General features: G+C 54.7%; 1 protein-coding gene across 6 annotated transcripts in view; it reads right to left on the bottom strand.

Annotated features, from left to right (window-relative positions):
* The window catches only part of DNMT3A (DNA methyltransferase 3 alpha), a 100,694-nt gene that overhangs the window by 4,962 nt on the left and 72,750 nt on the right, over positions 1 to 22,982 (bottom strand). For 5 of the 6 annotated variants that reach the window (XM_067007978.1, XM_067007975.1, XM_059079178.2 and 2 more), the window contains 14 exons: positions 8,408 to 8,623; positions 8,025 to 8,183; positions 7,492 to 7,599; positions 7,120 to 7,276; positions 6,642 to 6,791; positions 6,490 to 6,534; positions 5,660 to 5,739; positions 4,978 to 5,090; positions 4,703 to 4,886; positions 4,371 to 4,455; positions 2,375 to 2,520; positions 1,438 to 1,528; positions 1,098 to 1,246; positions 2 to 87 (listed from right to left, as the gene is read on the bottom strand). In XM_067007978.1, coding sequence (XP_066864079.1) covers positions 2 to 87; positions 1,098 to 1,246; positions 1,438 to 1,528; positions 2,375 to 2,520; positions 4,371 to 4,455; positions 4,703 to 4,886; positions 4,978 to 5,090; positions 5,660 to 5,739; positions 6,490 to 6,534; positions 6,642 to 6,791; positions 7,120 to 7,276; positions 7,492 to 7,599; positions 8,025 to 8,183; positions 8,408 to 8,623 — 1,769 coding nt within the window. Of the gene's footprint in view, position 1; positions 88 to 1,097; positions 1,247 to 1,437; positions 1,529 to 1,925; positions 2,012 to 2,374; positions 2,521 to 4,370; positions 4,456 to 4,702; positions 4,887 to 4,977; positions 5,091 to 5,659; positions 5,740 to 6,489; positions 6,535 to 6,641; positions 6,792 to 7,119; positions 7,277 to 7,491; positions 7,600 to 8,024; positions 8,184 to 8,407; positions 8,624 to 22,982 lie in introns of all 6 variants that reach the window. The other variant, XR_010835618.1, reaches the window with a different exon arrangement.

Raw genomic sequence — 22,982 nt, 5'->3', positions numbered from 1 at the left:
CCTGTTCATACCAGGAAGGTTCCCCCAGAAGTAGCGGGCCCTGTGTGCAGCTGACACTTCTTTGGCATCAATCATCACAGGGTTGGACTATAAAACAGGAGAGAGGTTAAAGATGAGTGAGAGAGAAATGTAAGAGTGCCAGGAAATTTGCTAGTTTAGAGCCTCAAAGGCTCTTACTTCTCTCTCAAGAGGCCACGCTGGGAGAGCCTGAAGCCCCCAGGAAAAGCTGGAGTTAAACCCAGCTACATTCCACATGCTCCCACTGGAACAGTCTAGACCCGCACAGTCCACACCGCGATGATGGAAATGTTCTGTCTGCACTGTTCCATCTAGTGGCCACTAGCCCACCAGCTGCAGATGGCAGAGTACTTGAGAGGAGGCTGGTGTGACTGAGGAATTTTAATGTCAATTTAAATACCACACATGGCAGATGCCCACCACACTGGACCACACAGCTCCAGCTCACCCGGAGGCTTTGAGAAAGAAAGTTCCAACGCGTGTGGACGCGTTCACTGTAGTACGTCCACATTATGAGCCAAACACACCAGCTTGAGGTGTCTGCCCCCAAGACTCGGGCTCCCACACTGCCCGCCCCGAGAAGGACCCTGGCTGCAGAAACCCTCTGTGCACAGCCCAAACCAGGCTCAACCAAGTTGGGACCCACATAATGGGAAACAGAAACTGAGACAAGCTGTGTTTTCTTCCCAGGTGCCATAAAGCATCCGTCACGGTGCCAGGGAGCGAGGACAAGCCATTCTGGTTGGGAAAGTTGATTCTGGGATCTCAAAGGTTCCCCCAGGGAAACACCACACAGACCCCCCAAGCCCAGGAGTCACCCCACCCTGTTTACAACAGTCAGGCCCTCCAAGTGCGGAGGCCCACACCCACATACCACCTCTTACAGTGAGACCACGGGTTCTGTCCGAGGTGTGCTTCCTCCCTGTCTACCTGGGAAGCCCAGAGCTTCCCAAACGGGCCCCTTTGCAAAGCGGAAGTCACCAGTCCCCAGCTCCACAATGCAGATGAGACAGGGATAAAGCAGCAGTCCAAGGTAGAAGCCATTAGTGAGCTGGCCAAACCAAGGGTGCTGGCTATACCTCGAGAAATCGCGAGATGTCCCTCTTGTCACTAACGCCCATGGCCACCACATTCTCAAAGAGCCAGAAGAAGGGGCGATCATCTCCCTCCTTGGGCCGCGCATCATGCAGGAGGCGGTAGAACTCAAAGAAGAGCCGGCCAGTGCCCTCTGAGAGGTCGGAAGAGAAAGCCATCAGCTGGGGCTGTCTGCAGGAGACAGTGGTGTGGCCCGGGCACGGGGAGGGCAGGGGAGGACAGGGTGGCTGGGAGTAGCCGTCCCAGGGCAGAAATATATCCAAGTAGGAAACTGACGTGCGGAAGCACCAGCTCAGAAGGCGGAGGGGTGAGTGCAGCACCTACCGTAGAGTCCCTTGCGGGCAGGGTTGACGATGGAGAGATCATTGCAGGGACTGCCCCCAATCACCAGATCGAACGGGCCCCACTCCTGGATCTGGGAGGATAAAGGTAATGTGATGGGCCTGATGTCCGGGGACAGAGGCAGAAAGGGAGAGAGAAATGATCTGTGAATTTGGCAAAAAAGTACTTTGGCATGGGAGAGAAGAGACCCGGCTGTTCTGTATGCTCTCTACATACACACACACATTCATACACACACATGCACGCACGCACGCACACATGCACACACACAGGCACACACAGTGCAGCCACGGGCAAGTCACTGAGGCTCTCTGGGCTGTTTCCTAAATAATAAAGGGAAAGGACTGAACTGGACAATCTCTGAGGCCAGTGGGGAAACCAGTGTGCCCCCAGCAGGAAAAGCAGCCACTCAGGGGGGACAGCGGTCCAGGCTGGGCAGCTGAATGAAAGGTACTCTGTGCTCTGCGCACCTTGGGCAGGTGTCTGGACCATCTGAACCCCTCCATATGCCCTTCAGGATGCCTGAGGGCCTGTAGTTCGAGGTCGACATGGATAACTGGAAAAGCAAGGGGCCACTCAGGCAGGATCCCGCCAGATCCCCCCCTCCCCAAAATGGAGGCTGGCGAACCTTCCGCCAGCAGTACTGGGAGGATGGGAACCTCACTGCAACCCACAGCGCTCCACTCAAGAGGGCCCAGAAACCAGCCAGGCCCAAGGAGCCTGGCCCCCAGTTCCCATTGGAATCTGCCCCGATTCTCTAGAGACAAGGAGGGAAAGGGAAGAGAAGGAGGGAGAGAGTTCAACGGGGGACGGGGGGAGAAAGGAAAAGAGCAAATGGACAAGATGAGAGGAGCTGGCGCTGTCCCCGGAGCTAAGTGACGTAGAGAAGGTGGGCGGGGCCGTGGCGGCACTGACATACATGCTTCTGCGTGACGCTGCGGACGTCCCCGACGTACATGATCTTCCCCTGGTGCCGCACCATGCCCACCGTGATGGAATCCTCGCACACCTCGGAAGCGATGTAGCGATCCACCTGAATGCCCAAGTCCTTCAGCACCAGAAGCCCTGTGCCGGCCAGCAAAATGCACCGTCACTGGGTCACCTCCCTGGCACCCCAGTCTTTGCAGGGGGTCCCTCGGGCCAGCCGGACACATGGGTCAAAGGCAGGCCCAAGCCCTACCCTGCCCTGAAAGCTGCAGGGGACTTCTGGATCAAACTGGAGTCTAATAACAAGGACATCAGATAGGCTGTTACATCGAGGCTCTTTCACGCCTAATTTGATCTACTCAGAAAACAGTTCAAGACAGGACAGCAGGGGCTTTCTGGAACCAGGGACAACAGCAGGTGACTTTTGGGTGGGCTTTGCTGTTTCTGTATCTTGCATACACTGGTCCTTCCTCAGCCCTTCTATCACCTCCTGCCGCAAAATTCAACCATCTGTCAAGGCTCAAGGTAAATGCCACCTACTCTAGAAAGGCTTCACTGATGCCCACCCCACCCTACAGCCCCCAGGATGGCCTCCCCTCCTCTGTAAGCCCCAGCACATCCTCCACCTCAGAGCAGCTCGCACGCCTAAGCCAGCCCTTCTCTTGGGTTGCAAATGGCTTCGAGACAGAGTGGGCGGGCTCAGTCAGTGTGTTTCCTCCTGAACTGACTACTCACACTTCCTGACCGTGGCCCTTCCACAAAGGCTTGCTGAACTGCGGCAAGGAAACAGAGCAGACCCTGTGTCAGGAGACACAGTGCCACCCCCACTGCTCCCAAAAGACCTCCCCACAAGGAGCCCGCACGGCCTCGGAGTGTGACGTGGCTTAACAAGGCTTCAAGGTTCTAGCCTGGGAAACCAAAGCTGTACATTAACTCCTTTAGGGTCACATGACACCAGCACGGAGCTGGGGACAGAAGACAGACATCTGGCCCAGGTACCTTCCCCACCCTCTGGCCAAGGTCTCCGGGCCCAGCCTGCGCATCTAGCTCCCTTTGGTCCCATGAAGACAAGTTCTGAGGAGCACTATTTGTTTCCTAAGGACTGAAAAGCCTCAGCCTTGGGGCAGGGCTGAGGGGTGTATATGAGTATTCATGTCAAGAACCACATGAAATTAAAAACAGTGGCTACACAGTGACCCAGTACTCCCTAAAAGTTAATGGTTTAAGTACATAGAGATGCACGTACGAGGATGCTTGTCACAGAACTGCTCATAGAGGTGGGGAAAAAAGCAAACAACCCGATAGGGGGTTCATTAAATAAATTACGGTAGCTTCCCTCCATGGAATCCTATGTAGCATTTATAAATAAGGTAGTTCTGTATTGGTTGACATGAAAAACCAGTCATGATATCATAAATGAAAAGGCACGGTACGACACATTTTACTATTTACTACGCATTTTACTAGCCTTTTGTTTTATTTATCTACCTACGTATGATTATATAAACACACACGTGCACAGAAAAAAAAACCTCTGAAATCTAAAAATGTAAAAGGACATTTACCAAAACGCTAATCATAGGATTACGGGCGATTTAAATATTCTTTAGACTCTCTTGTTTAGAGTTTGTTTTTCACTGCGACTTACAATCAAAGCCAGGACTGCCCATGATTTTGCTTTGGTTGCTAAGTCTGTCCTTTGAGGTTCTGTGAAAACCTTCAATAGCCTCTGACCAGCGATCGCTCTATCCTCTGCTGGAGCGCCTCCCTCCCCCCGCCCCAGGCCTCGCGCCCCCAGTAAGGGAATGCCCACCAAACACGCTGGTTTACCACTCGTTTTTACTTTTCATTGAACACAAAAGTTTCCTCCTCACGGTGATATGTTAACAGTCGCAGCGTTAACCGTCACTCCGTTTCGCCAAAGTTGCGCACACGCGGTCCCGAGCCCAGCTCCCACGTCCCAGAACGGAGATGCCGATGGCTCTCACCTGTAGCGATTCCATCAAACAGGGACAGCACCCGGATGGGCTTCCTCTTCTCAGCTGGGACAGGTGGGTAAACCTTCGGAGGGTCCTAGGCAGCCAGCACAACAGGCCAGGTGAGTGTCCAGGACTGTCCTACAGACCCGCACGCGGGGCTGGCCTCCCGGCCAACTGTGAGCGCTTGGGATTTCCAGACCTGCACAGCCCGCTCGCAGCTCAGGCCCCGCTGCCCGGCGCCCAGGCCCCCGACCAACCGAAGCGCTCTCACTCTGGTGGAGTCTGCCCTCTGGCTTTGGCAGGCGGGGGGTGAGAAGAGCCACCCTCGGCCCAGCACTCACGAATTCCTGGTCGTGGTTATTGGCGAAGAACATCTGGAGCCGAGAGGGCCAGTCTTCTCGCCGCCGCAGCAGCCCGTAGGTGCCCTTGTGCCCGCACATGTAGCAGTTCCAGGGGTCTTCCTTAATGGCTGCCTGCGCAGCTCCCGGCCCCACCAAGAGATCCACACACTCAACGCAAAAGCACCTGGAAGGAAGCCCAGTGGAGTGGAGGGGACTCTCACCCCAGGGCCAGTCCGGATGGAGCGGGGCCACTACGCGCGGGGGCGGGGCCTCACCTGCAGCAATTGTTGTTCCCGCACATGAGCACCTCGCGCCCCCCGCAGCAGATGGTGCAGTAGGACTGATAACCGTCATCATCATACTGGTACGCGCACTCCAGGAAGCAGTTCTAGGGAGCACGGCGGAGGCTCAGAGACCACCGCGCAGCACCCAGGCCAGCCAGGCTGAAGGCAGGCTATGCACACAGCCTCTGGGCTTTGGCCTTGAAACTCTATGACACAGAGCCCTGGAGACACGACCCCGCCACCCATCCAGCCAGGGTCCAGCCCAGACCACGGATCTGGGAAGGGGACACCACGTCTCCCCACTGCAGTGGACAAACCAAGGAGAGGCACGTGGGAAGGCCTGGAAAAGAAGGTCCGCACCGCCTTGTGGTCCCCCACACCCAGGGCACAGCGACCCACCCATCAGCCTGTCCACGCCCACTTCACACTAGTGACTGTGATATTGTGAGCCCACATCTGGGGACGTGAATGGGGCTTTAGAGGGGGCAAGGATCTCTCAGAGGAAAAGCAACAGCGAGTCAAACGCTTGAAACCCAAGGGTCCATTTTATCAGGACTCTGCTTCAAGAGCAAATGTCGAGGAGTCACCCTCACAGCTATCCCAGGTGCCTACAGCCCAGAGGCCAGGAGGTGTGGTCAGCCAGGGGCCTCGTCTCTGCTGGGTGTGCCCCTACCTTGCAGTTTTGGCACATTCCACCGATGAAAAGAGGGTGTTCCAGGGTGACGTTGAGGCTTCCACAAGAGATGCAAATGTCTGGAAAGCGGAGGAAGCAGAGTGAGTGTCAGAGAAGGGCCCCCTCCCCGCTTGGGCCAAAGCCCGGCTCCAGAAAAGCTATAACATAGGGGCGTGCTGGAGCAGCAGCCAGAAAAGAAGGCAGGAAAAAGTCTGGGAGGGTCCCCGTGGAACAGGGAGGCGGTGTGGCCCCAATCTCAGGAGCCCACTCATCTCCCTGAGCGGCAATGCCGCCTTCCGGGAAAGGCATGGTACGAGGGTTAAGAACCCGCTTGTGAGAACGGGGCCTGACCCTGTGTTACTCTGGAGATGTCCTTGGCCAGTCAACCCTGAAGGCCTAGGCCCCTGCCCTCATCCTTCCTGGCCCTGAGGGCCCCAAGCTGGACACACTATATCACTAGGCCAAGGGAGACAGACATGGGATGTGCTAATGACCCCCAGATGAGAGAAGGTGAGGAAAGGTAAAAGGGCAAATTCAGATCCAAGAGAAGCCACCCTTCTCTGACCCACTGGAGTGTCCCAAACCCTAATGACCAGTCCCCACCACAGACAGGAAAGATCGTGGCACCAGAGATAGAGGTGTGTGTCAAGCAGGCTGGAGGGGGTGGGACATGAAGGACACATCCTGTCACCAAGTAATGATGTCCCACGGCACCGTACCTTCCTCGGTACCTAGGTAGAGTACTCTGTGCCGGCCACCACCTCAGGGCCCAAGTGGAACAGACAATTGACTTCCCAGGGCCAAGGCCCAGCTGCCCCCTCAGGACTCACCCTCGATGTTCCGGCACTTTTGCCGCACCTCGTACACCAGCCGCTCTGCAGAGGGGAGGAGAGCCCGGCGTCAGAGCAGGCCTCGAGGGTCATGCCCACTCCTCTGAACGCCGGCCTCACCCTGCCGCTCTCTCCAGAGCCAGGCCCACTACCTCTTGTGCGTTCATCAATTATCTCCTTGACCTTGGGCTTTTCAGTTGTGCTCTTTCGGGGCTTTTTGGCTGGTGGGGGCGGTGCATAGGCAGCTGCCTCGGGTTCAACCCACATGTCTGTGTAAACTTCTTTGTAGGGGTTCTTCTCCTCTGGATCGGGAAAGCACGTGATGAGGTCACGGTTACTGGCTGGCGAGGAATCCCAGCTCTCGCCCCCTGGACCATCTACCTACAATGGGGTGTAGCAGGGTGCGGCCCGGTGCCCAGCTTGTTCCCAGGTCCCAAGTCTCCGGTGCCAGCAAGCCAAGGGGGAACAGGTTGTTCAAAGTCCCAGAGTGGCACTGCCCCTACCTGGCCCCAGGGAGAGGGAGACGGCGGCCGTTCCCACTGTGAAGCTTAATGGAGGAGGCCTTGACGGCCCTACCTAAGCACGGCTTTCCCAGCCTGGGTGCGGAGCTGCTGGTGCACCTGCGTTTACCTTCTGGGGGCTCCAGGCCCTTGGGGCCAGAGGGCTGGAACCCTCCCAGGGCCCATTCGATCATCTGTTTGTTCTGCACCTCCACGGCCTTGGCAGTGTCGCTCTCGTCGTTGTCGTGGCACATCGGGAACAGCTTCCCCGCTCGGCTGCTGGCCACCTGGAGGGCAACACGTGTGGGGAGAGTAGCGAAGGTGGGCTCAGGCAAGAGGTGGGAGAAGGTGCAGAAAGGAGACGAGTAAGGAGAAAAGGAGGCCCGAGGGCCTCCCAGGCAGACCCTCTGCCCAGGCCTAAGCCCTGTGCTCCAGCTTCCAGACCAAAAGTGGTCCCTGCCGTCTGAGCTCCCCCTGCTGAGTCCCTCGGAGGGGCACTGACCTGCAGTACTTCGTAGATGGCCTTGCGGTACATGGGCTGCTTGTTGTAGGTGGCCTGGTGGAAGGCACTGCAGAAGGAGCTCAGCGGCATCAGCTTCTCCACACACACCTGCAGGCACAACCCGCCCTCGTGTGCTCCGCCTTCCACACTCACCGAACACCCACCACTTGCCTGGCGTGGTCAGGGGTGGGGGCATTAGGGACCGGCCTCTGCCCTCAAGGGGACCGGATGTACCAGTAAACAATTACATGATGTAAAGGAGGAGTCCAAGCCCAGGTGTCGGGGAGGACCTGAATGCAGGTGGAAGGGAATTCTGGGTACAGGGTTCCGGGAAGGCATCCGACTCTTGGAGTGCAACCTAACTGTCTCAAGGGCTTCCTCCAATCACACATATACAGAGTGGGGACGAGCGGAGCCCCCTCCTACCATCCCAATTCCAAACCACGTCCCCAGCCAACACCAGAGGCCCCGGGACCAAGACCCCTTCCTCCCTGCCCGCCCCGGCCAGGCTACTGCCAAACCCCATGACTCACCACTGAGAACTTGCCATCTCCGAACCACATGACCCAACGGGTGCCTTCAGCTGCTCGGCTCCGGCCCGTCATCCACCAAGACACAATGCGGCCTGGCCACCAGGAGAAGCCCCGCAGTTTCCCCCACACCAGCTCCCCAATGCCAAAGCCCCGGCCGTCCTGGAGCCCCAAGGAGCAGAAGTCATTACATGGTGGTCACGAGGCCCTGCCACCCTGATTCCCCCCAAAGCAACCCCAGCCCTGGGCATCTGAGGGTCAGGACAGCCAGGAGGGAGCGCCATCTGAATGGACAGAGCGAGACTGGAGAGACAAAGAGGCCTGGGGTCGGGTAGAGAGAGCAGGACGGGAGGAGCTGGACGAGGCAGGTGAAGCCAGCCGCTCACCTCGTACTCCGGTTCATCATCAGCTGCTTTGGCGGCGTTCTTGTCCCCAGCGTCAGCCCCCACGGGCTCAGGCGTGGTGGCCACAGTGGGGGATGCGGGGTCAGTGGGCTGCTGCACAGCAGGAGGACTGGCCTCCTCCACCTTCTGAGACTCGGTGGACGCCTGGTTTTCTTCAACAGCATTCATTACTGCAATCACCTTGGCTTTCTTCTCAGCCTGGGGAAACAAGGAGCAGAAGTTACCTTGAGCTGACACTCAAGGGGCTCTTCTCAATCTCTCCACGGTCTGCAGACAGTGACAGAAGGTAAGGGGCTGGAGAGAGGAGTTCTTCCCTCATCAACTCAACCAGCTTGCCACGGGAAACAGAAAGACTTGAAGTTGAGAGGTGAGCTCAGATCACTTGGCTCAATTCCAGCCTTCTCTGCCTCTTAGGAGATCTGCCTCCCTCGTCTAATCTTCCTCAATTGTCAGCATCATCAGTTGCCCATCCTCTGATACGGAAAGATCAGTTCTATTCAGATACTAATCATGCACCTTAGATTAGGCACAGACCTTGGCTCCATCCTCTCCTATTTTACTCCCTGATCTAGAAATGGATCCTCTTGTCCTTTTCTCCACAGTTTTCCTGGGCAATCGACCCCTTCTCTTCCTGGTCTTGGTTTCCGGACCACAATTCTAGTTTTGTTGTGATACGAAACGATGAAATCACTGTTTTGTGTTCAGAGTGCACGGTTCCTTCCCCATCTGCTCAAACCACCACGAAAAGCCCCAGAAGGGCTTGCCTGCCCCCGTGCTCACACGCCATCCTGGAGTTCTCAGGATTACATCTAATGTGTGTTGTCACCAGATTCTATGCTTTCTTTCTACGTGCACCTTTCAGATCCATAATTACACTTCTTCTTTCAACAACTATTTCGGGAGTCCACAGTATAGCCAGGCATCCTCTCTGCCATCCCACTGACAAATTAATCCAAACCCAAGTATTCTCCCAATTTGAACAGCCTCCATCCTTTCACCGTCTCATGCTCATCTTTCAGGCTATGACCTGCATGCCCACTGCTTCTCAAAACCTGCTCCAGTATTCCCCATCACCCTGCAGAGGAGAATGAAATACCTGATACTTAGCTCTGAGGGCCATTCAACCTAATCTCACCCATCTCACCCCAACGGCTGAATCTAGGACACGTGGCCCTCAAGCTTCAAGGCTCTGCACCCGTTTTCACCACACCAGTTTCAAAGAGCAAAAAAATCCCATCTTCAACATGAAGCTTTCCCTGAGAGCTCAGAGCTGTGAATACAAACCCACCCTCAAGATTACCTGGAGTATAAGACCTCTAAGCTGCAAGTCACAGCATTTATAGTCCTGTCTTAGCCTTGCAACTAATTAACAGCCGACTTTGGAGCAGTCCCTTGAGTTGCTCCACCTAAAAAGGAGTTTGAACTGAAGGATTTCTGTTAACCTTTTCTGACTGGTTTAAGAAGCTGACGTATGTATGTACCAAGAATTCCAAGGACTCTCCAAAGCCTGTCAGTGGACCCCCAGGTCCCAGGTTAAGAACAGCTCAATGGTCTACTGTCTCTTAGATTCATTTTATTTTGTTCTATCTTCAAGTCTTTGCCTCCTGGCCACAGACCAACTCAGCTTCTTGTGGCAATTCCTAAAACACGAGGATGGAAGTCCTCGTTCTTTCTCTGACTCAACAAATTCTAAAATGGGATAAAGCATCCTTTGCCCCCAGCCCACAAACAGCTGGGAGAGAGAGAGCTCCGGGGTGGGGTGGGGGGGTGGTCGAAGAATGCAGAGGACCTGCTCCTCCCTCCCAAGCCCCACCCTCACCTGGGCGATTCTACCCCACCCCTTCCTAAAATCTACCTCCTCCTCGCCCACAAGGTGTGCCTAGGTGTGCACTCAACCCTGTGGGGAGCGAGGTTCTCAGAATTGTCAGCTGCAGCGGCATTATCCCAGGGCCAGATCTGCTCAGATAAATGCCCTGCCTAGCAGTCTCTGCTCCCTTCCCTGCACCACGCCTCCGTGAACTTCAGGCACGGCCGCTGACCTAGACCAGGGTGCTGCCTTGGGTGGAAGGCAGCACCATTCTGCCAAAAGACCCAGTTTCCAGGGGCGACAGGCCCCCTCAGCCAGAACAAGGTGCGCAGGTGGCAGGAGGCGGCAGGGGGAAAGGATCCACAGCAAGCAGCACTGGGTGGGTGGGGGGGCCGGGGTGCGAGCGTCGGGCTCCCCCCGGCCTCCCCCAGTCTAGAAGGCAGTCGTGCCTGACACCACCCTCCTCACTCCCCCTCAGCCCCTTTGTCTCTCTTCTCAACCCCTCCACAGTGAGTTCCTGAACATTATTCTTCCCCCACAACTTCCCCCAGCTTGTCAGACGGTGCTGCTGATGGCTGTTAAGCGCCCCCAACCCAGTAGGTGCAGGAGAACACGCACCCAGCATGGTTTGGCAGGCAGGGGAGGAAGGGGCCTCCATCGGGACAAGGCCAGCAGGGCTGGGGGAAGGAAGAAGGGGGTGGGTTAGCAGCAGGAGGCAAGAGGAAAGGGGAAGAAGGGGCGAGAGGGTGGCTGGGTGGGGGAGGGGCTCATTAGAATAGACTTGCCTAGGGCAGTGCGGGAGGCCCCTTTTCCACGTTGATGCCAACCCCCCGGACAATAGGTGAAATAAGGGTTAACTCTGGGCCGGGGCTTTTGGGCTAAAGGCTCCCCCCCCCCACCTCGGTTCAGAAGGTCCCACCCCAGAGTAGCCAAGAGATTGGGCAGGATCAGGAAGATACCACACCAGCCCCACTACGGCGGCTCGAGGAGGCCACTTGGCCTGGAGTTTGTTCTGCCTGGAGAGCCACTGGTAACTCCACTCTGGTGGAGGCATGGCCTCCCCATCCAGCCCCATCTCCTCGGGCAGCTGTCCCGCCTCCATCTCCCTCCGCGACTCAGGCTGCTTCCCATTCCAAAGGTCAGAGGTCCAGGGACCCACGCGGACCCCGGGCTGTCCCAGGTGCCTCTCCCATCACAGGCCGGCGTCAGGCCACCCCACGGCCCCCTGTCAGGGTCACACTGCTCCCTCCCACCCTGACACCACTTCTTTCTGGCGGCCTGACGGTGGCTCCCAGGAACAGGCAGGAGAGGAAACTGTCCCTCTCAAGAGGCCACAAGCTTGGCACGGCCTGAGGACGGGGTGGTCCACCAGCCAGGAACACAGGTCAGCAAGGAAATGCCAACAACCCATCTGCCAGCCAGTTCAGCAAAACCGCCGCTGCTAGCCCAACTGCACGGGCCGGGGCCTGCCCCCCAGGCTTCGCTGGCCACTGCCCCAGGCTCACACCAGGCCTGCTCTTGCTGGCCCCTGAGCCGCCAGGTCCCACCTGAGCGCAGGAAGGAGTGGGGCTTGGGGCTCCTGAGGAGGAAGTGGGTGGGACAGCAGTAACTCAGCATCTCCAGAACTCAGGCCAGGCAGGGGAGCCAGCTCCTGCGGGCCGGGGAGGCAGACTTGACTCTTCTCAAGCCCAGAGGGCTGCAGGCCCAGAGATCCTCCCACCGGCCCCGGCCGCCTCCCCGCCCCCAGTTTCCCCAGGGCTCCATCCAGGAACCTACCCATAAGGCCAGGTGCAGCCCCTCTGTGGTCCGGCTCAGGTGTGAGCCCCAGCCCTGAAGCTCTGTAAGTAGCTGCCCGTCTGGGGGGAGGGGAAGGGGGCGATGGGGCTGGGGGGCGGAGGGGGCCAGAGAGAGGGGGAGGGGGGAGGTGGGGGGGAGGGATTGAACATTTTCTTTGTCTAGAACTCCAGGTCACGTGGGCCCCGCTGGAGTGCCTGGTTGGCTGCGAGCGGGCCGGGGGAGGGGGCCGGCTCTCAGACGCTGGCAGTGGGCCAGCCCCTCTCCTTCGGTCCGAGGGGCGCGGGCCGGCGCTGGGGCCTGGGGGGCGCGGCTGGGCCTCCGCCCGTTCCCAGGGCCCCGCCCAGGCCAGGCTGGAGGCGGTGCCCGCCCCCTCCAACCGACCAGCCTTCCCCGCCCCTTCTCCTCCAACTCCGCCAGAACCCGGCGCGGAGCCGGGGGGCTAGGCCGGGAGCCCGCGGGCCGCGCGGGGAGGGAAGGAGGAGAACCGGGAGGGAAGGGGCTGCCCTCCAGCTGCGGAGGTAAGGTGCGAGCGCCCAGAGAACCAGGAGCGCAGGCAAAAGGAGAGAGGAGCTTTCGGGCCGTCTGGGAGAGACAGGAGAAAGTTGTTAAAAGTGAGTCTCAGCAGCACAACCAAAAAAAAAAAAGGAAAAGCTTACAGATGAGCGAAGAGGCCCAGGAAACTAGGAAAACTCGAAGCACACAGAGATGGGCAGCAAGCGCCCGTACAGAACTGGGAGCGCTCCAGAACGGGAAGTGGGAGCGTTTGCCGGGGGGTGGTCTCCTCTGCCTTAAACGGAGTGGCGTGAGGAGTTCAAGCTTTGAAAATCACTTCCTGGCCAAGTCCCTGGGTCCCCTAGGTCACTCTGGGTCAGCCCTGAGTGTCTCATTTTCCTGTTTGCAAGGTGCGGGGTTGGGGGGTGGGGAGGAGGAGTTCAAAAGTACAGCAATTCCTTCATTCCCAGGCACAAACATCTGCCGCTCAAGACTGCACTCCTTTGGAGCCTCCAGATGCAGCTTCAACCATTTCAAGTTCCCTCCTCCTGAGCAGAGGCCCCTCCCCCCAAGAAGAATATATATGTGTGTGTATATATATACATACATAGACACACACACTCTCTCTCCCTCCCCCATCCCCCTCCCTCCCCTCCTCTCTCCCTCCCCCTCCCTCCCCACATCAAAGAAGTAGACACTGTTGGCCCTGCCCTCAAGGAGCTGACAAATTCAACTAGACTTGGAGAGATTGGAAAAGATCCTTGAAAAGCATCTCTAAAGAGAACTACACCACAAATACCAACCCTGATGGGCCAGGATCGCTTGGAAGCCAAACAAAAATAAGTAGTATCAACGATAAATGAGGTTAAGGAGGTCAGTGTGGAGCAGAGACTGAACCTGGAGGATATATCAGATTTGGAGTGAGGCTGGACAGGTAGGAAATAAGAGATGTTAGGCTGGATAGGGAGGAAAACACCTGCCCACCTTCACCTCCCACCCCACAATACAACTAAGGCTAAGGGGTGCAGAGAGAGATGTTGATGGATATATCCTACCACAGTGAAGAATAACCGCAGGTTTTCTTACATGACAGGGTGAATGGGTATTTTGGAAACATTAACCTGGGGACCTCCCTGGTGGTCCAGTGGGTAAGACTCTACGCTGCCAGTGCAGGGGGCCGGGTTTCATCCTTGGTTGGGGAATTAGATCCCACATGCGTGCCACAACTAAGACCTAGCAGCGCAGCCAAAATAAATAAATAAATATTTCTTTAAAAGAAAGAAAGATTAGCCTGGTTTCAGTTTGCAACATGAATTAAAAGGAAAAGCAGGGGAGCTGAGGGTTATAAATACTCCCAGCAGGGCCGGGCTGTTTGGCCAGCCACACTCTCAGAGGATCTGGACTGGGGTTCTGGTTCTATCACTGTGACCTTGGACAAGCCACTTAACTCCAAGAAGTCTTTTTTCACTTGCAAAACAGGAGTGATGACATCTGCCCTCCCAGGCCCCGGAATACCAGCATCACTTAAGGAGATAATGCCCCCAGGTGCCTGGCTTCCAACCACAAGCTGCGGGAACAAACCAGCTGGAACAGGTGCTGGTATAAGGAGGTCAAAAAATGTGCTGTGAAGGAGCGCCTACCTACCATCCCTCCTGGGGCTCAGCACCCTTCTGGGGGCCGTCAGAACAAGCAGGCCCTGAAAAAGGAAGAGGACTCCAAATCAGAGAGAGCCTTCTCCACATAATACTCAGGGAGTACAAACTTCCTCTCCCAACCCTGACTGAGACCCAGATCCCATACAGCAAAGAGGAGCCATTCCATAAAACACGGGCCCTATTCTGCTCCAAGCCATCTTTCAACCCAATCAAGGTACCTGCTTGGTATAATTTTTCAGGAGATCCCCAAGCAGAGGTGAGAAGCTGTGAGTTTATACCTCTTGCCTGCTCCTACCCTTTAAGGAATATAAGACTTGCTTGGCTTCTCTCACTGATGCCTCCCTGGCATCCAAGCCCTGTTAACAGGCCACTTTAGACCTCACCCTAGGCCTCCTCTCAAAATGAAGTTTCTGATCTGGCTTGGCCGGCTCTTTTTAAAAACACTATCTCATCTATGACATCTCCTTCTCCATTATTATGTGGCTAAACACCTTAGACTCTACACTCCATGGTCTTGGGACTTCTTCAGTAAGTAATGATGCCTATGCATGCAGTCAGGACTCAAAGTGTCAGAATGGACCAGGGCCATCAGTTTCACTTTTTCTTGGCCCACTTAATAAAGTAGCCTTTCCCTCCAGCTGCCAAACTTCCTTATTCTCATTCTTTAAAATTAAGCTCAAATTGGGGGGAGGGGCAACATAAGAGTAGGGGATTCAGAGGTACAAACTACTATGTATAACAAACTACAGGGATATAGTATACAGCACCGGAAATATAGTCAATATTTTATAACAACTATAAATGGAGTATATCTTTAAAAATTGTGAATCACTGTGTTGTACACCTGAAACTTATATAATGTTGTAAATCAACTACACCTCAATAAAAAAATTTGTTTAGTAAAATTAAGCTCAAATCTTACCTCTTCCACACAGCTCCCAACTTAAGCAAAAAGAAGCCCAATTCAAAGGTGTCCCCTCGCTACTTAGAGCACCACCCCTCTCCTGTAGCTATACAGACAGGTAAGGTTACGCTTTTCTGTATTGTCAGTCACTCAGACTGAGATTCGTGTCCTCTTTGTACTTGGTGGGCAGAGAGAGACCTCAATGCAGAAAAGACCACGAGATCTAGGATAAGAGGTGACTTTAGCAAAAGGTCAGGAAAAAACTAGGGCAGCCTTCTAGGATCCTCAGGTCATATATGTCCTCGACCTTCCAAAGTAACCCTCCCAGGGTGGTTACTGGGATAGGTTTTTTGATTAAGATAAAGATAGTCAACCTAAAATAGCAGGGTCATGTAAAGTGAGCCAGGTTCTTGGAAATGTTCTAGAAGTATGTTGAGAGGAGGAACCCCTGGACGAAAAGAAGACCTGGTGGATGTCAAGAGCCTAAAAGAAGCGTTGGAGAGCAAGTATCCAGCATGATCCAAAAGGGAGGGTGACCTGAAAGAGAGGGCACCTTTCCCATCTGGCGGGCGGAGAGCAGTGATCCAGTAGGCCTGATGAAAATACCTCTTCGGGACACCTGACTCTCAGCACTGATCCTGTGTTCATCAAGCAAACTTCTAACTTTAATTACATTTTCCAGTGACTCTGATACCAGTCAGTTGCTAGAAAACATCAGGACAAAGCGCTAGGATCTGCGTTGAAAGGACAAGTCCTGTTACAAATCTGTAAACTGAACATCCTGCTGTACGTCACACTCCTGTCTCTGAAGAGCACGATTGTAAGACGTGCCATGAATTTGACTTTCTAGCTCACAGAACTGACGTGAGGTGCTAAGTCGTGATCCTCCGCCCAAGAGCAGCAACTCCCACAGGTGCAGGTGGGAATGCCACGCCTGCCTGACTGGTTTTAACGCAAAGTTCAGCAGCGTTGTGTGGCGTGCTTTGTCATAAAATCCAGTGCTGGTGGGAGGTGGGGAGGTTATGTTGCTTCCCTCAAACAGGACATTACCACCTGAGTCCCTGTACTCAGAATCAGAGAAGCCGGGATCCCTAAGAAGCCATCTGCAAAGCCACATATTAGGAGGCCACTGCATATTTTCTGCCACATAAACATTCCCACTGACCCCAACACCGGCAAGACCTCATCCAGGCAAAGGCTACAAGATCAAGATGGATGTCTCTTCTGATCCTGCCCTTCCATCTGTAGCCCCAAAGCCTCAATACTACACAGTAGACCTGTGACTACCTGCTGATTACAATCTACGCTCCTTGCATGGCATTCAAGGCCCCCACAACCTGCAGCACTTACATCACACAGTCCACACTCTGCCCACCCACTTGCTGTTTCCCAAATATGCCCTTTCCCTGCCTCTGTGCCTTTGCTCATGCTGTTCCTTGCTCCTCTCCTTCACCTTCCACTGGCCCAAATCCTACCTATCCTTCTAGGCCCAATTCACCAGTTACCTCCACCAAGAAGGTTTCTCTAGACCTGAACGGGCCAATAAGAGAGCCACTGGCTGCATGTGCCGTTTAAATTCATTAAAATTAAATAAAAATTCAGTTCCTCAGGTGCACTAGCCACATCCCAAGTGTCCAAGAGCCCATGTGGGTTTTAGGGGCTACTGTACTGGGGTCACAGATTTTAGAACATTTCCCTCATTGCAGAATGTTCTTTGGATAGTGCTGCTCTAGTCCCTCCCCCTGATCTTCCCCCACTGAAAAGTTACCCTATCCCTCCTTCTCCTCCATACTCCCAGAGCACTTTGTAATCCTCTCCTAGCACTTGCCAGTCTTTGCCTGTACTAAGCTAACTGTGTACTCATCTTTCTCCTCCACAAAATTAAAAATTCGAGAGGGCAGGGCCTGGATCTTACTCAGGTTCACATGCAAGCAGTGTGGACCAGAGCCTCTTGCACATTGTAGAGGATGAAAGTAGTGTTTGCCCAGCTGAATCCAACATTGTCTCAGGAGCCTCATATGGAGTCCACTGACCAAGTTCCCAGATGGGGACGGGTACTTTCCACAGCAAAGTTCCGATCGGTGCTAAGAGGTCCAGGTCCAGGGCTCCCGAGAGAGGCCAGGAATCTTTGTTTTCCCATTCCCCTGCAATCCATATGGAGGTTGCAAGCAAATGACCAGGACTGGGCTGCTGGCAATGAAGCTAAAAATAGCCACAGAGCCAACAACAAGGAGTTAGCAGGACTTGTTGCTAGGGAGACCAGTCGCAGAGAGAGCAACCAAGCAGGGAGAAAGCGTCAGACCTGCACCCAGAGAGCAGAGGCCACGGTGGGGGGAACTCAAAGTTGACAGGGGTCCAAGGATCCCACCTAGAGATGTTCTGCCTTCTGGCAGCTCCTGACTAATGCACTAAGTGGGGCAAATGTTCCCCCTGTCCCTCAGTAACCCATCTCCATGGAAACCACCATTGCTGGGGTGAAGTACCAGCCCCTGGAAGGGAGGCCTCTGCCTGGAGCTGGTTGTTATGGCAACCCCCCCCCCGCGCACCCCCCCAGCCCATCATCCTCTCTTGGCTTCTCCTGTGGGGAAAAGGTGGGGGCCTGGTCTTGGCTTAGCCAGCATGACCAGGAAACACCGGCTTCCTGACAAGACTGACCTACAACAGGCTCTTCGGAAGCTCCTGGGACCCCAGTAAGGCCAGTCAATCCTCAGCACAGGGCAGAGCTTCCTTTCCTTCCTGTTAGAGCCTCACAGATCACCTTGCCAGGAGAATCCCATACTCCCTTGGGTTTATTTGTATCAGGATCACCCGAGGAGAATTTTAAAAATACAGATTCTTAGGCCCCACCTATGGAGATCAGCTGGCTTGGGGTAGGGCCCAGGAATCTATTAAAACCTCCCTAGGTAATTCTGATACCAGCCAGGTGTGCAGACCACCAATGGCCCTGGCTGTTACAAATGAGGAGACTCAGCCCTACAGGAGACTCAGCCCCCCCCCACCCAAAGGGTCAGAGCCAAAAACTGAGGAGGAGGAGGTAAACACACATCTGAGGGGAGCTGCCCCATCTCCTGGGCCTGTCTCTCTTGCTCCCCCTTGAAATGAGAACACGCTGTCGTCTGATATTGGACTGGGATTTAAAACTGAGCCTCTCGGGCTTCCCTGGTGGCGCAGTGGTTGAGAGTCCGCCTGACGATGCAGGGGACGCGGGTTCCTGCCCCGGTCCGGGAAGATCCCACATGCCGCGGAGCGGCTGGGCCCGTGAGCCGTGGCCGCTGAGCCTGCGCGTCCGGAGCCTGTGCTCTGCAACAGGAGAGGCCACGGCAGTGAGAGGCCCGCTTAAAAAAAAAAAAAAAAAAAAAAAAACCCAGCCTCTCAACAAACCATCCCCTGTGGCAGAAAGCGGAAGGTAGTGGGGCTAGGCAGTCTGGTTCCCAGAGTGTACAGAATGGTGGCTGTCCAGGCAGGTGATCTGGGCTGAAAGAGAAATCCATCCTCCTTCGGAAGGAAAGCAAAAGGGTCACCATGGCAACTGCAGGGTGCTGGCCCGGCTGGGCTTGGTGCCCTCCCCAAACCTGGGCCCAGGAGAGGCGCAGCTTTAGGCAAACGCCATGGGGCAGGGGCACCCCTCTCCCCCGCCAGTCTAGTCTAGTTTCAGAGCTGTAAGGAGGCTGTGCTTTACCCTGGAGCCAACCTCTGAGCCTGCCCGAAACACACCTAAACACAAGGGTCCAGGAGCACCAGGAGTCCCGGGCACATGCCATAGCCAGGCCAGGGAGGACAAAGAGGAGTCAGTGCAGGAGATGGCCTCCACCCTCCTGTTACCCACAGCCTAACTGCGCCCAGGACCCACGGCACATGAAACCACAGCCCTCGTTCAAGACAGCATGCAATTAGATGGTAAATTATGTGGTGGAGATGCTTTCTCCATGTGCTGAAGGAAATCCGAGGCGGCCCGGATCGGGAAAGGCAGGAAGACTCGAAGATGAGAGAGGGTGAACCAGGACTGGGCCCAACCTCCCAGGTTTCTCCGACAGCACGGCCAGATCCCTGGGGGCATCTGCAACTGCATTAGCTTCCCAGGGAGAAGCACAGGCACAGCTGTGTGGACACCTGCTGGGGAGGAGAGCTGCCTGGGGCCTGTTCTACCATCCGCTCAGTCACATAAATTCTGATCCAGAGAGTAAAATCCAGGGTCTGGGAGCCACCTCTTCGCTGACCCCTCACTTCTCCATCTCCTCGCCTCTGTCCCAGGCAGCCCTCGTTCCTCCCTGGCTCCCCCATTCCTTCCCGGGTCATTAACACACTTCCTCCCTAATGGGAAGGCTTGGAAGCCCCAACTCTCCAGATCTGCCATCAGGCTCCTGGAGCCTCAGCTACTGCCTCTTCCCTCTCCGTGCCGATCTGCGTCCTCTTTCCCTACAGCTCCGGGTCCGCTGCAGAGGGGGAGGCTGCTCCACAAACCCAAGTCTCCTGCCCCCAGCACTTCCATCCCCTAACGCGGAGTGAGTCGAGTGCAGGCTCTGGGCGGGGAGCAGGGGTGGCGGTGGCGTTGCTGCAGGTCCCCAGACCTCCCTTGCCCCTCGCCAGGTTCTAGAAAGAACAGGAGCAGCAGGATGTGAGCAGAGGATCCCAGCTGATGCCAAGACGGTCAGTACGCACCGAGCTTCTTTGTATCTTAGTTTCTTAATCGGTCTAAGGGGACCGAAAATATCTGCTGAATATTACAGATAAGATCAAAGGAAGTCAGGAAGGCATATCATTTAAAAGGTGGAAAGAATCTTATGACAGGTTTGCTGGAGCACAAGCTGATACTGTCACTTTGCTTTAAAAACTAGACTCTGGAGAGAAATGTTAATTTTATACCTGGTGGGGGGGGCGGGGGGGGTGGTTGTCAAAAGGAACCAGGTAAACCTGAACAGCCTGGGCTGCTTTCTCCTCCCCTCCCCCAACCCCATCTCCAGCCTCCAGGGGTCACAGGGAGGGGCCTCAGGGACCACCATTCAGATTCAGGCATGCAGACCCTATCAAGTTTCAGGGTCCAAAGAGAAGACCCAGGAGGAGCCCAGCAGACAAGCACTGCAGTAAACCGTTGCTGAAAACAGCAGGAACGCCTACCATCTCCATCCCAAAGGAAAAGTTTGAATCTCCGAGCCAAGTCCTTTCCGGTCTTCTCCCCCACCTGCGTTTGGAAACGGTTCTCTAGCTGTGCCGGCCTTAGAGCCCGTACTTCTTCCTCAGCTCAGTGTATTCAAGGTCTGAGAGCCTCAACCCCGCTGTACGTTAGAATCACCTGGAGAGGCTTAGGAGCGATCGGGGCCAGGGCCCATGGTTAAATTCCAGAGGTACTGGACCCAGAGCGGGGGTGGGGGGGGCGGCCCAGGCAGCGGTGGTCAAAACAAACTCCCGGGTGATCCGAATGTGCGGGGAGACCCCCGATGTGGGTGACAGGGTGGTAGGTGATAAAATAAATGCATCTGGGGGAGGAATCTCTGCTGTCAGATTTGGTTTACTTCGAATCCTCCGAAGCTTTGTGGTTCTCAAACTTTCACAAGCCCCAGAACCATGGGGACCTGACTAGAAGGTCAGATTTCTCAGGAACAACACCAGAGTTTCTGAATGGGGCCTGGGAATGTGCCTTTTTAACACACTGCCCAGGTAATACACAAACCTGCCCGTTAAGAAACACTGAATTCTAATAGCAGCTTTGGTACATATAAAGCAAGTCCAACTCAATTTCTGGTTTTGCGTGTGTGCCCCATATAGTTGCCTTTTAAACAGTATCTAGATTCAAATATATAGGAGACTGCACTGTTTTATCCCTATTTTTGTTAGAAGTGAAAAATGAAAATATACTGCCCACTAATCATTGACTAGAGTCCTATGGCATCTGTGAAGAGTTGTTATTAAAGAATGGCAAGTCAGAAAAATGGTTAACATTCACATACACACAAACACACACATACACCATGCCAGCCAGCTGCTCTCAGAGGCCCCAAGTGCCTGTCCCTCCCTATCCTGGTCCTCTCAAGGCAGGGCTGCTCTCCACGCACTGGGCTCTTCCCTCCCTGCTCAGCAGCCTGCACTTGCCTTCCCGGTGGATGACTCCTGAGTGCCTGCTAAAAACCTCTCCCCGTGGACGGCCACCATGCTGGCTTCTCAAAAGCAGCTTGTCCAAAACCTAACTTAAAAGTCCACTCCTCCTAAGAGAATATCTTCATGACCTTGGGGTAGGCAGAGAACTCAGAGATCTCTCTCTCTCTCTCTCTCTCTCTCTCTCTCACACACACACACACACACACACACACACACACACACACCCCAATAAAAGAAAAAATTGGTTAAATTGGACTTTATTAAAATGAAAAACTTCTGCTCTTCAAAATACATCCTTAAGAAAATGGGAAGTCCATACCACCTTCCTGCCCCAAACCTGCTCTTCCTCCCTAGCTGAGATAATGGCCCCTCACCCCAAGCCCCCAAACTCCTGGCAGGTTTCTCTCTTCCCGCCAACCAGAGGCAAGCTGTATCTACCAAGTCTGCCTCCCGCTGCCTGGACCCTCCATCAAAACCAGACGTAATGTCCTCCTAATTGGTCCTTCTTCTAACCTTCCCTGCTCTGGGCCCCCTTACAATGCGGCCATGGTTATCTTCCCCAAATACACATCCAGTTCTCTCACATTCCAGCTCCCTCTACACAGTGAAGCCTCCATTTCTCACTATGACAGGAAGACTGGTGACCATCTGACCATCTCCCTTTGTAGTTTTCTCTCTTCTTCCTCCCCAACTCCCACACCTAGTTAGCAGATCTCTTGCTGTTCCCTAAACAACCCAGAAGCTTCGTGCCTCCTTCTCTTTGCCCTCAGTGGTTCTTTTCCCTGAAACACCTTCTCTTTTCATCCCTACTGGAATTCTCAAAGGACACCTCCTCCAAGAAGCTTTCCAGGAGTTCCTGCAGAAGCTCTCTCGCCCTCCTCTGTGCTCACCAGACTCTTGGTGGCAGGAGCACAGAACGAGCCCCTGCTGCATCTGACACAGCAGCTCACGGTGAGCAGTCCTGCCTCCTCCTCTAGCCCATGTGTGCCCTGGGACTGGGTGCAGCCGTCTCCTACAGCACCAGCATGGTGCTGTGTGTATTTAAGAAATACTAACACAAGTCCGTTCACTCCTTCATCTACAGCGTTGGTTCCTTAACAGAGTCCAGCTGACCCCCGCCATGCTTGAGCCTCCCTGGACCTCCTTAACGAATGGTATGATCTTTAAAGCAAAGCGGACAGAAGGGCACCATTATGTTTGCCTCGTAGCAAGGGCTATGAGGATGTTTCTAAAAGCTGAACTAAATATGCAAGAAATCTTGAGGTGCTCTAGATCCCAAACTCCTAGAGGATTTCTCGGACCATCTACCTCATGATCCCACTCAATGCCCTCCCCCCACTGTCCCTGTTAGGCAAACTCCTGTCCCAGTGGCAGACCTGCAGATGTCTCTTCTTTGGCAAGCTTTCCCGGGCTCCTTGGGCAGGGCAAGTTAGCCTCTCCCATGGCCCCTTTCCTCACATTTCTATTGCAACCCTTATTGGGTTGCAGTACTTACCCGCCTACCTCTCCCCGGGTGGGATTCTGACATTCCTTTAAATGTGTTTCTTTAGTGTCTAGAAAATGTGGGAACACAGTAGAGACCCAGATGCATATGGAGTTTTCTGAAAGCCTGAGCACAAAGTATTTGCTCAGTCAAGGTTTGTAACTCTCTAAAATAATGAACAGGGACTTCCCTGGTGGTCCAGTGGTAAAGAATCTGCCTTACAATGCAGGTGACGTGGTTCGATCCCTGGTCAGGGAACTAAGCCCGCGCACCACAACTACTGAGCCCGCGCACCTCAACTAGAGAGCCTGTGTGCCACAAACTAC

The sequence above is a fragment of the Kogia breviceps genome, chromosome 11 (assembly GCF_026419965.1).
Source record: "Kogia breviceps isolate mKogBre1 chromosome 11, mKogBre1 haplotype 1, whole genome shotgun sequence".
Classification (NCBI taxonomy): domain Eukaryota; kingdom Metazoa; phylum Chordata; class Mammalia; order Artiodactyla; family Physeteridae; genus Kogia; species Kogia breviceps.
This window is presented reverse-complemented; position numbering and strand designations above follow the sequence as displayed.